General features: G+C 35.7%; 1 protein-coding gene across 1 annotated transcript in view; it reads left to right on the top strand.

Moving 5' to 3' along the window:
* PDCD6IP (programmed cell death 6 interacting protein) overlaps positions 1-11,951 on the top strand; it is a gene marked incomplete at its 5' end in the record, with an annotated part of 25,877 nt that overhangs the window by 8,882 nt on the left and 5,044 nt on the right. The window contains 10 exons of the mRNA XM_009587220.1: positions 442-542; positions 2,383-2,499; positions 4,861-5,083; positions 5,839-5,962; positions 6,679-6,856; positions 7,246-7,357; positions 8,164-8,333; positions 9,103-9,351; positions 10,718-10,857; positions 11,941-11,951. The exon at positions 11,941-11,951 is cut by the window's right edge and continues 88 nt beyond it. Of these exons, the coding sequence (XP_009585515.1) occupies positions 442-542; positions 2,383-2,499; positions 4,861-5,083; positions 5,839-5,962; positions 6,679-6,856; positions 7,246-7,357; positions 8,164-8,333; positions 9,103-9,351; positions 10,718-10,857; positions 11,941-11,951 (1,425 nt within the window). The remainder of the gene's footprint in view (positions 1-441; positions 543-2,382; positions 2,500-4,860; positions 5,084-5,838; positions 5,963-6,678; positions 6,857-7,245; positions 7,358-8,163; positions 8,334-9,102; positions 9,352-10,717; positions 10,858-11,940) is intronic.

Raw genomic sequence — 11,951 nt, 5'->3', positions numbered from 1 at the left:
CTGCTGAAAATTAACTATTTTTTGCTAACTAGATTTCAGCTAAATTCTTTGACTATGGCTGCACAAATGCTTGGGCTGGCACAAGGGAAGGGCTGGGAGCAAGCTGCCAGAGTTAGAGTGGGACTGCGGCTTTTATTGGCAGCTTGCTTGCCATTGGTCCAAGGTAAAGCGTCACCCTTAATCCTGCATAAATGCCAGCAGCTGCCAAAAGATTTCTTGTACGACTGACTGAACCTTCAGTGTCATGATTGAAGTAGAAAATCTGGAAACTGCTGCTGGATGTTGAGAGAAGAGTGGGATCCCACCTTTGAGCTATAGTGTAAAGCTATACCCTTAGAATGCAGTTGTTGCTGGTTGAAGATGAAGTAATTTACCTATTCACTTGTAAAAACTGATGGTAATCATAATTGTTCTTTATTTTTTTTCTCCCCCTCCCCCCAGATAAAATGAAAGATGGTATCATAGCTAAACTAGCTAATCAAGCTGCAGATTACTATGGTGATGCTTACAAACAATGTCAATATAAAGATACTTTGCCCAAGGTTAGTAACTCTCATGGAAATAATCTGGGATCTGCTGTTATTGTGAATAACTGCTATTGTTTACAATGTACTTGATGAAATACACCTAAAATGTATCCTCAAGAAAAGCTGACATATTGCTACATTTAAGGGAAATGAACGTGTAATTTGAAAAACAGTGAAGAATCTAGGAGGCAAAATATCGTGTGGGTTTTTTAAATAAGTAAGATCTTATTACATGAAGTGTGTTTACTTGCAACACATTTCATTTGAAGTGAACTTGAAATATTTATGATCGCATCTAGGGATGCCTTCTTAGTACTTAATGCCTTACTAAATCTGCTTTTCTAACTAACACTTTCTAATGGGGCTTAATTGGTTTCTAGTCTCAATGTTTTCATGTGAAATTTGCTCTCATATTGACAGCATGAATACAGTGGTACTGTTCACTTACCTGTTAATGAAAAACATGACTGGAAGTCAGTGTGTGTCCCCTGTCCTTCTGCCTGCCTTATCTTCCTCCACCCCAAAACAATATTGATACTTGTAAATTATCTCAATTTAGTCTTGACTGTTCATTTGAGTGCTGTTGGTTTTGGAAGATGCAGAAGGATCTTTTTTCATGCTCTTTGAATATATACTGTATAACGAGTACTTTAAAAATGAGCAGGTTTTCAGTGTATCAAATATATCAATTAAGTTCAAATTATAAAGTAGTAGAAAACCTTTTGTGCAATGTTGTAAATGTAAAAGTTGGATAAGACTTACTTACTTTTGATATTGTTGGACTCTTAAAATTTATATCTAGCTAAGTAGGAGATTGTCTTCCATAAGGCTTTTTTTGTGAATGTCCCTGGGAAGCATCCCTTGTTGCTAATTTGCAGTTATTTTTCATTCATTAATAGTTTCAAAACTAAAATAACTTGAGTTAACCTAGCTCTGAGAATAGTTACATGTTTAGGAGTGTGAAATAGAGGTTGACTTGATGCATCAGACTACAGTTGCAAGGCCTCCCAGACAGCTTTTTCTTCCAAATTTACCCTTTTTTTTTTTTTTTTTTTTTTAATCTCTGAGGGGGGCAGCAAGTTTGGACAAATATGAAGAAACAGGTCTTTATATACTGAGGTCTTTAAAACATCACTCTGGTTTTCCAGTGCTCCTTGATTTAAGAAATAAAACAGTAAGGCCAAATCCTTGATCAAAGACCATGCCTGTACTGTGGGCTGCAGCATAATGTTTTCTTCATGTCTTGGTTGGTACTCCTGCAAAGATAAGTGCGTTTATATGAAAGTCTAAAGATGACTTTTAAATTGCTTTCCATGTCAATAATTATTGGTCCTCTCTATTTGTTCTTTGCTTTCGTAATTTTAGAGTTACGTCCTTGATAGGCCTGCTGCTGTTTTAAGTGTAATTGCTTTGTTAAATTAAAAAAAAAAAAAAGAAGAAAAAAGAAAAAAGGCCTGTCTCCCCCCTGCCCCGTTCTTTTAAGAACACTTTGTCTTGGCTTTATCTTGGGGGCATTTGGGTGTGTTCTTGCAACTATCCTTTCTTAATATATGCATGCATTTCTAATCTTTTAAGTAAATGTTGCGACTTCATGGCTTGAATTTAAATTGTAGTTCGTCTAAAATAATGGACACTAAGAATTTTGCAGCAACAGATTAAAAAAAGAAAAAGACTGGATTCAATCCATGCAAAGTCACGTGGTCTCTGACATTTACCTCTAATGTTTTAACCTATCTAAACCATTAATTGGGTGATTCTAATTTCCTTTTCTTCTTCCTTTTTCTTCCTGCATCCCATGTTGTCTGTGGTGGTTAATGTGGTTGGACTTTCCCCTGGTCAGTATTTTTATTTCCAGGAGGTGTTTCCTGTTCTGGCTGCAAAGCACTGCATTATGCAGGCCAATGCAGAATATCATCAGTCTATCCTGGCAAAACAGCAGAAGAAATTTGGTGAAGAAATTGGGAGGTTACAGGTGGGTAACTTTTTTTTCTTCTCTGAAAAATATGGGAAAACTTTAAATCCTGAAAAGCTAGCTCAGAGTTCTAAAATTCAAATAACTAAGAATGAAATGTATTAAAAACTTGCAGAGCATGTTTATCACATGAATCAAATTACTAGCAGCTGCAAAGATGAGAGGTATCTCTGTAGCTTTTATAAAGATATATTTTAATGAGTTTTGGGCAGTTTGGTACTGCTTGACATGTTAAGCCTGTATCTTTACGTTTGCATAGGCTTTTTATCTCAGTATATTTAACAGATTTGTTAATAAATTTTCCTAAGTAATAAAAAATCCCCAAGACATTAAAATTTAGCCTGGTCTACACCTAACTTCTTTCCTGCAATCCTGATTTAAATCTGAATCATTTTTGAAAAACTTACAAACAGTTGTATTTTTAGTCTTTGTAGTTTTTTGCCTCTATATCTGGTTTCTAAAGGGACTTAGATATAGATGTTGTAATGGGTAAGGTCTTCTCATGTTTTGAGTACAGTAGGGAAAAAATGGCTAAAAATAACGATTTTCTTCAAATGTCCTGGTCCTTGGGGGGTGGAGTGGGGAAGTGTCGCTTCGACTGGCTTTGTAGAATCCATGTACAATATCTATTTATTGATAAGCGGGATTGTTGAGAGACTTACATAAGATTATCGTGTTGACATTTTGAAAGTTACCATTATGCATTTATTGACTTGGTGCGGGATCAAGCTTGAAACTTTTTTTTTGTATACTTGCATGACAATGAAGTACCTATATGAATTTCTAATACCAAGTTGTTATATTATGACTACATTACTAGGTGATGGATGAAGGTGTATCTGTTGTTAATTCTTGAGTTTCAAATCTGCCTGGCAGACCTCCTTTTTCTAGGACTCCACTGTAATAGAGTATTAATGTCTTTTTTTAGTGCTCCCCTTGACAGGTCTGGCTGTCACTGTTAAGTTGTATAGTAAATTAGCTTGCGTCCATGATTTTTCTTCATGTTGTGTTACAGGAAGCATCCCTTTATGCTGAGTAGTTAAAGATTTTTTTTTTTTTTTTTTTTTAAGTGAAGCCTGAGGGGAAATACTCCATTATTACTTATTTTAGCACTGCTTCATGAACAGCATGTAGTCAGAAGTTAAAATCCTGTGTCTTCTTATTTAATACATTTAGTAAGATGAAACTTAAATCCTGTTCTCCATAATTACTAAAATACTCCTTCCATAATTAATCTAAATTAGACGTTTAGTATACTTCTTGATGAGTTTTTGAAAAATGCCGTTGCTATAAAGTAATACTCTCTTTTTATTTCCCTTTTTAAAAGCTAGAACAAAGATGGATTAAATTGGGGGGGGAGAGATTAATGTAAATTTATTCCAAATTAAAGTATATATGCGCACCCCTGTTTCTTCTCCTCTCGTTTTCTGTTTCTCGTAAATGCTAGTTAGACTGTAGTATTGTATCAAACCAAAGTACTGTTGTGTGATTTATGGCACAATGGAAAGTGGCAAAAAATCTCAGCAAATTTCAAATACAATTCACTTCTAGTGTAGCTCAGGTTTCACTTCACAATCTCAAGAATTTTGAGTTTTTGAATTGTTGTGAGTTTATGTAAACCTCAACAGACATTGCTTCTTAGTATTTTGTTTTACACATTCATAACATGAATGTGATCAGGATTGAACAGATACAATCGAAGAACAATGTTTTGTCTTGCATCTCTCCTGCAGTAAATTGAATGTAGGAAAGCCAGATACCTCAGGGTTGCATCCAGGCTGAGCAGACAGAAGTGAAGAGACAGCAGATCTTGTATTTTATTTTAATTTGTAGTAGGATTCCAGCATAATTTCTGTAGCTTCTGAGCTCAAGATTAGATGCGTGTAAGTGGCAGATGTGAAAAGCAGGACTCTGGCCTCTTCCTTCATGAATGTGAGCAAGGTTTGAGAAACAATTTGCAGTACCTGCAAAAGCAAGCCATGGGTTTCATAAAACAACATGAAAATGACATGGTGGCTTTTTTTTTCGTGTGAATGGGTGTTTGAAGTGTTATTGCCTCTAACTCATGATGATCACTTCTTTTGGATTTTGGGGAGTCATAGTGAGACTGTTGTGAGATATTAAATTGGTTACTGGTTGTTTTTTGTTTTGGTTTTTTTTTTTCCAACAAACTATTTTAATGTGTAAAATCTCCTTTTTCCGTTTTGATACATAAAAGAGGGGAGAATATTTTCTTAAGGAAATAATAATATTGATCATACGCATTGGCGGTAGTTACTGGGAAGCTCATCTGTTTTCCTAGGTATATATGAAAGGCAGAAAGAGAAGTTATTATTTTAAATTTAACTTTTTTTTTTTTAGCATGCAGCAGACTTGGTGAAAACAGTGGCATCTCGTTATGATGAATATATAAATGTTAAAGATTTGGTTGACAAAATCAACCGTGCACTTACAGCTGCCAAAAAAGACAATGACTTCATTTACCATGACCGGGTTCCTGACCTGAAAGATTTGGAGTCCATTGGAAAAGCCAGTCTTGTGAAGTCTGCTCCAGTTGTTGTTCCCCTCAGTCAGAAATTCACTGGTAAGTGAAGTGTGTGGAGCGCACATGGTAATTGTTACCTTGTGAAACACATGGACACCAAAGTTCATTTGTACTGTGAAAAAGTAAACGTTCACTTTTGAATTGTATTAAGTGTACAGCAGTGTTTTTGAAAGTGCCATTTGTCTTTTCCAGTTGTTGTTCTACTACTTGATGTTAAAAAGTACTGGAAGAATAAACCACAGGTTGAAAATTATTATCTGCAATGTGCCCTTCTCTTCAAAATTTTCTCAGATTTTTCTCAGCAACTGTATTTTCTATATTAAACCAACCTTTTTAATTTCAGAAGGAACACTAATACAAGGGAGAGGTACCGAATTGTACAATCTTAACTAACATAGTTGCTGGCCTTCTATAAAGCTGAAAAATTTCAGTTTGTTGGCTGTATAGGGGAGTTCTGAAAAATGATCCTCTCTGCCCTTTCTCATTTTCTTCCTTTAAAGAAGCAAAATTAGAAACGAAGCCTTAAGGAAAATCTGATTTGTAGTCCTACAATTGTTTTAAATATAATGCCTCTAAATTATTTCTAACTCCATTTCAGTCTTAAAAACGGAAATCTAATCTGAAGACCTGTAGAAATAGAATTTTTTTTAAGACAACTTGGGGAGTTGGCGAGAATATCTTAAACTGTTTAGATCAGTCTCTGTAGTACAACCTGTACAAAAGAGTTGTGAAGATGTTTGTGTCCTTTTACCTTCACAGTGCAACTTGAGTAATTTATACTACTTTAATTGCAGACCTGTTTGAGAAGATGGTTCCATTGCAAGTTCAGCAGTCTGTGAGTGTTTATAACCAGAGAAAGGCAGATCTAGTAAACAGGCTAATAGCCCAGATGAGAGAAGCCACAAATCTGGCAAATGGGTAAGTATGGCTTCTTGTTAAATTTCTCAAGAAGAGTTACGGAAAAGCCTGTAAACACTGGTTGCCTTGCAGCCTGCAGACATCCAGATTACAGCGGAGTTTTTTATTACCGTATGGTAGGCTGGCAAACTTAAGCCATAGCAGAGGTATTTAGAACTACTTTTCTGTGGATGTTAAGACTGAAAGCGTATTAAGAACAAATAGTCTTTAATTTTCTTCAATCTTTCCTCATTTTTTAAGAGTCTGACACTTGCTCAGAAAAAGCTCCAATACCATTAATTTAGAAGGATTTTCACATTCCAGCGGTCACCTTGCTTGTACCAGTGACTCAATACATGATATTTTTTCCCCAAAAATTTTTTTTCTTTAAAATAAGTAATAAAAGATATCAAGCTGAAAGATAGGAATGTAACTCAAGGCAGTTGGTTCTTTATCTACCAGATAGTTGCTACTGAAAATGTTTGCCATATTTTGTAAGTGCTAAAAGACTAGGATTTATTTAGCTTCTTAAGAGCTTTGAAACGTATTTTTGGTGAGGTATACGCTAGGAATAAGTTTAGAGTTTTCAGTTTGAAATTTCTGTTCAGGAGTGCGTTATACTCTGTTTAGATTATAATTGACTGTCTGATTGGTTTTTTTGGATAGCGGTGTTATTTACAGGATAAAACCATCTAATAGTACAAACAAGTTGCTATTTAACATGTTGACTTTTTCAGTGTGTTGGCTTCCCTCAATCTTCCTGCTGCTATTGAAGATGTGTCTGGTGATACTGTTCCTCAGTCTATTTTGAACAAGTCTAAGTCTGTGATTGAACAGGGAGGAATTCAGACTGTTGATCAGCTGATAAAAGATCTGCCTGAACTGCTACAAAGGAACAAAGAAATTTTAGATGAAGTAAGCTCAGCAACCGCTAACCCTGAAACACCACCACTGAATTTTTTCTCTTTAAATGGCAATAGAAAAGTGCACGGTTATCCACAATGCTTGTAACTTTAATAGCACTTCAAAAATATGCCATTTAAGTGTTTAGTCCATACAAAAACTGTTCTGTCACGTGTGGATGTTCCCTTACAAGTATTTTGATCTTAAAATTGTTGGGGGGCAGGGGGAAGCATTCTAAAGAAATTTGGGTGGTTTGTGCCTTTCATGCCTGTTTTTTATTTGCCAAATTATATTTATAAAAGATGTGTAAGCATTCTTTATATTTTCTACACTAGCTCTGTATTTTGTAGCTATTTCATGTTTAGAACGGTTTATAATGCATGTAACATTTTATTCTGTAGTCATTAAGATTATTAGAGGAAGAAGAAACTACAGATAATGACCTGCGAACAAAATTCAAAGAACGCTGGCAGAGAACACCATCCAACGAACTATATAAGCCTTTAAGGGCAGGTAAAGTTCATGTTTCATGTTTTGGATTCTGGGGATGCTCTAAAAATGTCCGTTCTTATTGTGTAAATTAAAGTAGTTTTTAATGCTCTGATATTATCCTTAAAGATAAAAATTTGAGTTTAGGAGACATTATGCCAAAATATCCTTATTGCAATCTGCACCATTATTTGGAGTTGAGAGATGATGTGATAGCAGAGAATTTGCTGCTGCTTTTGCACCCCTGGAAGGCACATGCATGCTAAAGTTTCAGAAAGCATATGTAATGAAGAATGGCTGCCCTCCTAAGAATCTGGTTGCAATTACCTCTTAAGTACTTTAGTGTATTTTTCTTCGTATATTAGCATCTTTTTTTGTATTTCCCGTCAAGGTGTTCTTTTCTCTTTGATCTGGTGTTTTTGTTATGTTGTTTTTTCCCCAGCAGCTAGTCAAACTACTTAGGGCCATCACTATAGCATGTTTTCTGTGTGCTTAGTATGTATTGTTTTGAAACTAACAAGGGACTGATACCATTGCCTTAGTTTGACAAAGTTACAGGGGTTTAAATCTGGGGAGTAGCTCAAACCAGTGTTCATTCATATACTTTTTATGCTTCTCTGGAGAATTAATGTAAGTGCCTAGTTTATGCACTATTTAAAACATAACTTAGAAGCTTAAGTTTTATTTATGTCTTAATAACTTCATAATGTGCAGGCTGATAAAAATGTATGAAGACTTGCTGAAAAGCATGTAAACTGCTTTGGTGCAAGACTTCGATAAAACAAGTTTTGAAATGATATCAACACCCTTTTTTTTCCTCCCACCACCAGAGGGAGCCAATTACCATAATATTTTGAATAAAGCTGTGCAAGCAGATGGCCAAGTTAAAGAGCGCTATCAGTCTCACCGGGATACGATTGCACTCCTGTGTAAGCCAGAGTCAGAACTTAACGCAGCCATTCCTTCTGCCAACCCAGCAAAAACATTACAAGGAAGTGAGGTAAAGCGTTGAAATTTGTCTCTATTTTGAATAAAAGTTCTATTTGTCTGACAAAGTAAACTTACATGAATTGGTGTGGAAGCTGATCCTTAGCTGCTCTTGTTTGTCACAATTGATACAGGAGGTAACTAACGTTTGGAAAAGAAGTTGTCTTTTTGTTTAAAATCTGGTTGAGTATATTTTGTTACACTTAGTGTGAGCAAGTTCAATTGCCATGGACAGTGAGACTGGTTGACTGTTACAAAAGGAGCAATCCTTGATCAATATTTGTGTTATGTAGGGTGGTGGGGTGTAGTGCTCAGGTTCTTGGGGCAATTAGGCAATGTAAAAGACATGGCCCAGTATTTTAAAGTATTAGGCAGTTACACCAACTTGCTTTCCGAGAAAGTCATGGCTTATCTACAGCAGTATGATTATTTTTCTCATAGGAGTGATTTGAAGTCAGTATTTTTGACTGCCATTTTTAAAATAACCTATTGGAAGGTATCTGATCAGTTAAAAAAAGAATAGATTTAAAAATCTTTGTTGTATTTCAGTGTTATTAGTGGAAGCAAATATTTAGAGGAGAGTATAGCTTGAGAAATGCCTGAAGATCTTTGTTTCATTGCATTCTGTCCTGGTTTGTCGTCTTAAACACATTAATAAACAAATCCTCATGCAGTAGTGTTGCTAGCATCAGTGAGGAGCGCAAGATGGAAACAAGTAATAGAGTATACTTCCGCAATAATTCCTCTAAACGTGCTAACTTCTGACAATTTTTATTGCCTAGGTTGTTAATGTCTTAAGAACTTTGCTGGCCAATCTGGATGAAGTTAAAAAGCAGAGAGAACAGCTGGAAAATGACCTGAAATCTGTAAATTTTGACATGACAAGCAAGTTCCTGACTGCACTTGCGCAGGATGGTGCTATAAATGAGGAGGCTATCTCTGTGGCTGAGTTGGACAGAATTTATGGAAGTTACACACAGAAAGTGCAAGACTCCCTAAAAAAGCAGGAAGAACTTCTCAAAAACATTCAGGTACAACACCTTATATGTCTTCCTTCCTCTTAAACTAAGGAGCAATGATTCCTCTACCTCTCCAGTACTTCAGAAATCTCACTTTGCTTTCTACTCTGTTTTGCTTGTTACTCTGTCATAGGCCACTTGATACTCCTTTACTCCTTTGATCACTGAAAAATACAGGGGTGGGGTTTTTTTGTGTTCACTGGAAAGAAATGTGAACTTTTAGCAGACTCTCCCAGAGCTCCAGTGTAAATTCTCTTGGACCTTTTCTTGGCCCAATTCTGCAGGTGGCTTTGCCCTTGAAAGAAGCTTAACTGGTGTGTTAAGAAGTTTTTGGTTTTGTTTTGGTTTTTCCCCTCATCCCATCTTAATACTTCTTTCTGGGATAACAGGAGACCTGTCCTTACTGTTTACTAGAAGACATTTTGGGTCTCTGAAGTACATTTTGCTTTTTTCCTAATTGCTACTTACAATGTGCTTAATCTCCAGCATATGCAAAGCTTATCAAAGTAAAAATTAATGAGACTTTCCCAAATTTGATTTATCAATTCAGCCTTAATTTGTCAGTAACACTAGAGACAGGTACCTGAAACATCTGGCAAAAGAAGAAGTCTTAGTGCTTGGACAAGTGACAGTAGTGGCTTGAGTAATGATGAGGCCTATTTGTGCACAAGATTACTTGCAACTTCTGAGTGCAACTTGCATTTGCAAGAGTAGGAGACTTCTACAAAAGGGAAAAAGTTGTTTCTAAATGACTGTATGTCCCATATTTATCAAGGATTTTATAATTAGATATTTTTTAACATATATACTTTCAAAATCTTGGTGGATATTACTTTGATGTTTGAATGTCCTGGAGTGCAAGTTTGGCTGCTTCTGGCAGCTGAAGTAGTCTTGTTTGTTTATTTTCCCAAAAGAAATGAGATCTAGGTGATCCTTCTGTCAGTTTTCCACTTCCCTGTCCTTTTAATAGCTTACCAATGTCAATCAAATTTGAGGTAGCACTTCTTAACAACTTTCAGTATTATTTTATGAATACCAATGGAGGGCAGTACAGGAGAGAGCCTAATTAGTATAGCCTCTGAAAGAGAGTCTGCAGTATGAACTTGAGAATTAGCTGAAGGGAGCCCACAACAGAACAGATAATTAGCTGATACCTACTGCCAGTGAGTTAATGTATGTATAGTTCTGAAACAGCCACTGCACTTGGCAGAAAGCAAGCATTGGATAGTACAGTGTGTGGCTGGAAGGTTAGGAAAGGCAGGTATTGGGAAAAGGCCATAGAAGCAATGAGTAGGAGGAAAAAACGCAAAAGGTACAGAATGTTACACGGAACTAGGTTTCGTTATTCTCACTGCTTATTTCTTTCCCTTCTTTTAAGAATGCACATCAGGATTTTTCAAAGATGAAACAATCAAACAATGAATCTAATTTAAGAGAAGAAGTTTTGAAGAACTTAGCTGTAGCAAATGACAACTTTGTGGAACTTGTAGCCAATTTAAAAGAAGGCACAAAGGTATGGTAACGCTTAAGGGATTGGAAGAACTTTTTTTTTATTATTTACACAATGAGACATGAATCAAAAATCCTAATAAACTTTGCAGACATGCTAGATGAGAGGTACATTTTTGAGGATTTTACTACTGAAGTGAGGACAGAAAGTTGCTTGAATTTTGATTGTTTAGACCGCTGTGAAATGCTGCTTTGTTCCTATCTGAGAAGTAAGCTTTTCTGAGCATTGCTTTATATTAAATTAGGAAAAGGTGTTAATTACAGCTGAGAACTGATGCTGAAGTACCCAGATGAGCTATTTTATCTGAAGAATTCTTTCATCTGTTCTTCATGGTATTTAATCACCTTATCAAATTTGTGTTTTATATACTGCTACTGCATACATGAGAAGAGATGAGGAGGGCTTTATTTAGCTTGCTTTTTTTGATCTGGGCTTCTGGAAGGTGTCTTACTGCTTCTGTATTAAGTACTTTTTGCTGGTTTATTGATAGCTTACTGGAGGAAAAAAGAAAATAAAAGTCTGAAATGTCTATATAAATGAAATGCATGGAACTGACTGAAGGCAAAAAAACCCAACTTTAAAAACAAATAGTTAATCACCAGAAGTGATCTAGCTTTTTTCTGGTTTTAATACATTTCCTAGTTGTCTTAAACTATTCTTATATTTACACACACACACGCATACACACACATATATGTATTAAAAAAAAAAATTGTATGATATTACAGGGATGGACAACAGCTGGCTAATACTTGTTTTTGAAAAGCAGAATAAAATGCACTAGCAAACTTTACTGGAGTGGCAGGTTCTGGGCACTGTAATAATATAACGCCTATAACTGGATCAATATGTGGAAATGTGCTAGCATGGAGTCTGAAAGCATTGATTGAGCATTTTTTTTTAAAAAAAAAATTGTATGATATTACAGGGATGGACAACAGCTGGCTAATACTTGTTTTTGAAAAGCAGAATAAAATGCACTAGCAAACTTTACTGGAGTGGCAGGTTCTGGGCACTGTAATAATATAACGCCTATAACTGGATCAATATGTGGAAATGTGCTAGCATGGAGTCTGAAAGCATTGATTGAGCATTTTTTTTT

This window comes from Fulmarus glacialis, unplaced genomic scaffold (assembly GCF_000690835.1).
Source record: "Fulmarus glacialis isolate BGI_N327 unplaced genomic scaffold, ASM69083v1 scaffold37981, whole genome shotgun sequence".
Classification (NCBI taxonomy): domain Eukaryota; kingdom Metazoa; phylum Chordata; class Aves; order Procellariiformes; family Procellariidae; genus Fulmarus; species Fulmarus glacialis.
This window is presented reverse-complemented; position numbering and strand designations above follow the sequence as displayed.